Source organism: Nestor notabilis, unplaced genomic scaffold, assembly GCF_000696875.1.
Source record: "Nestor notabilis isolate BGI_N333 unplaced genomic scaffold, ASM69687v1 scaffold20247, whole genome shotgun sequence".
Taxonomy (NCBI): domain Eukaryota; kingdom Metazoa; phylum Chordata; class Aves; order Psittaciformes; family Psittacidae; genus Nestor; species Nestor notabilis.
In genome coordinates, this window is record NW_009935375.1 from 32,968 (window position 1) to 33,305 (window position 338).

The following is a 338-nucleotide window of genomic DNA, read 5'->3' on the forward strand; positions in this document are numbered from 1 at the left end:
CTCTCCCTGCTGCCGCTCACCTCCTGTCCGGTGACCAGCAGCAGGCTGTGCTCCTTGCCATGCTGCAGCTGCCGATAGACGTGGTCAAACACCAGCAGTTCACTCCAGCAGTTCTGCAGCAGCTTCATCTGGTCGCCCACCTGAAACACATCCAGAGCAGCACTGCTGACACCACTGCACCACGGCATGGCTGTGGTGGCGGCCAGGGCTGTGTCTGTATGAGCCTGTTCCCAGCAGGCAGAAGGGGGCCAGGCTGTCCCTGCACCACTTCTCTGACACCCCAGCTCTGCATTTGAGAGTCAGCTCCACACTTGAGCCTGAGGGAATGTGGCTGCGGC

The 338-nt window shown here is 61.2% G+C and overlaps 1 protein-coding gene across 1 annotated transcript in view; it reads right to left on the minus strand.

Moving 5' to 3' along the window:
• NR5A1 (nuclear receptor subfamily 5, group A, member 1) overlaps positions 1-338 on the minus strand; it is a gene marked incomplete at its 5' end in the record, with an annotated part of 12,252 nt that overhangs the window by 5,094 nt on the left and 6,820 nt on the right. Inside the window, 1 exon segment of the mRNA XM_010017826.1 lies at positions 21-140. Coding sequence (XP_010016128.1) covers positions 21-140 — 120 coding nt within the window.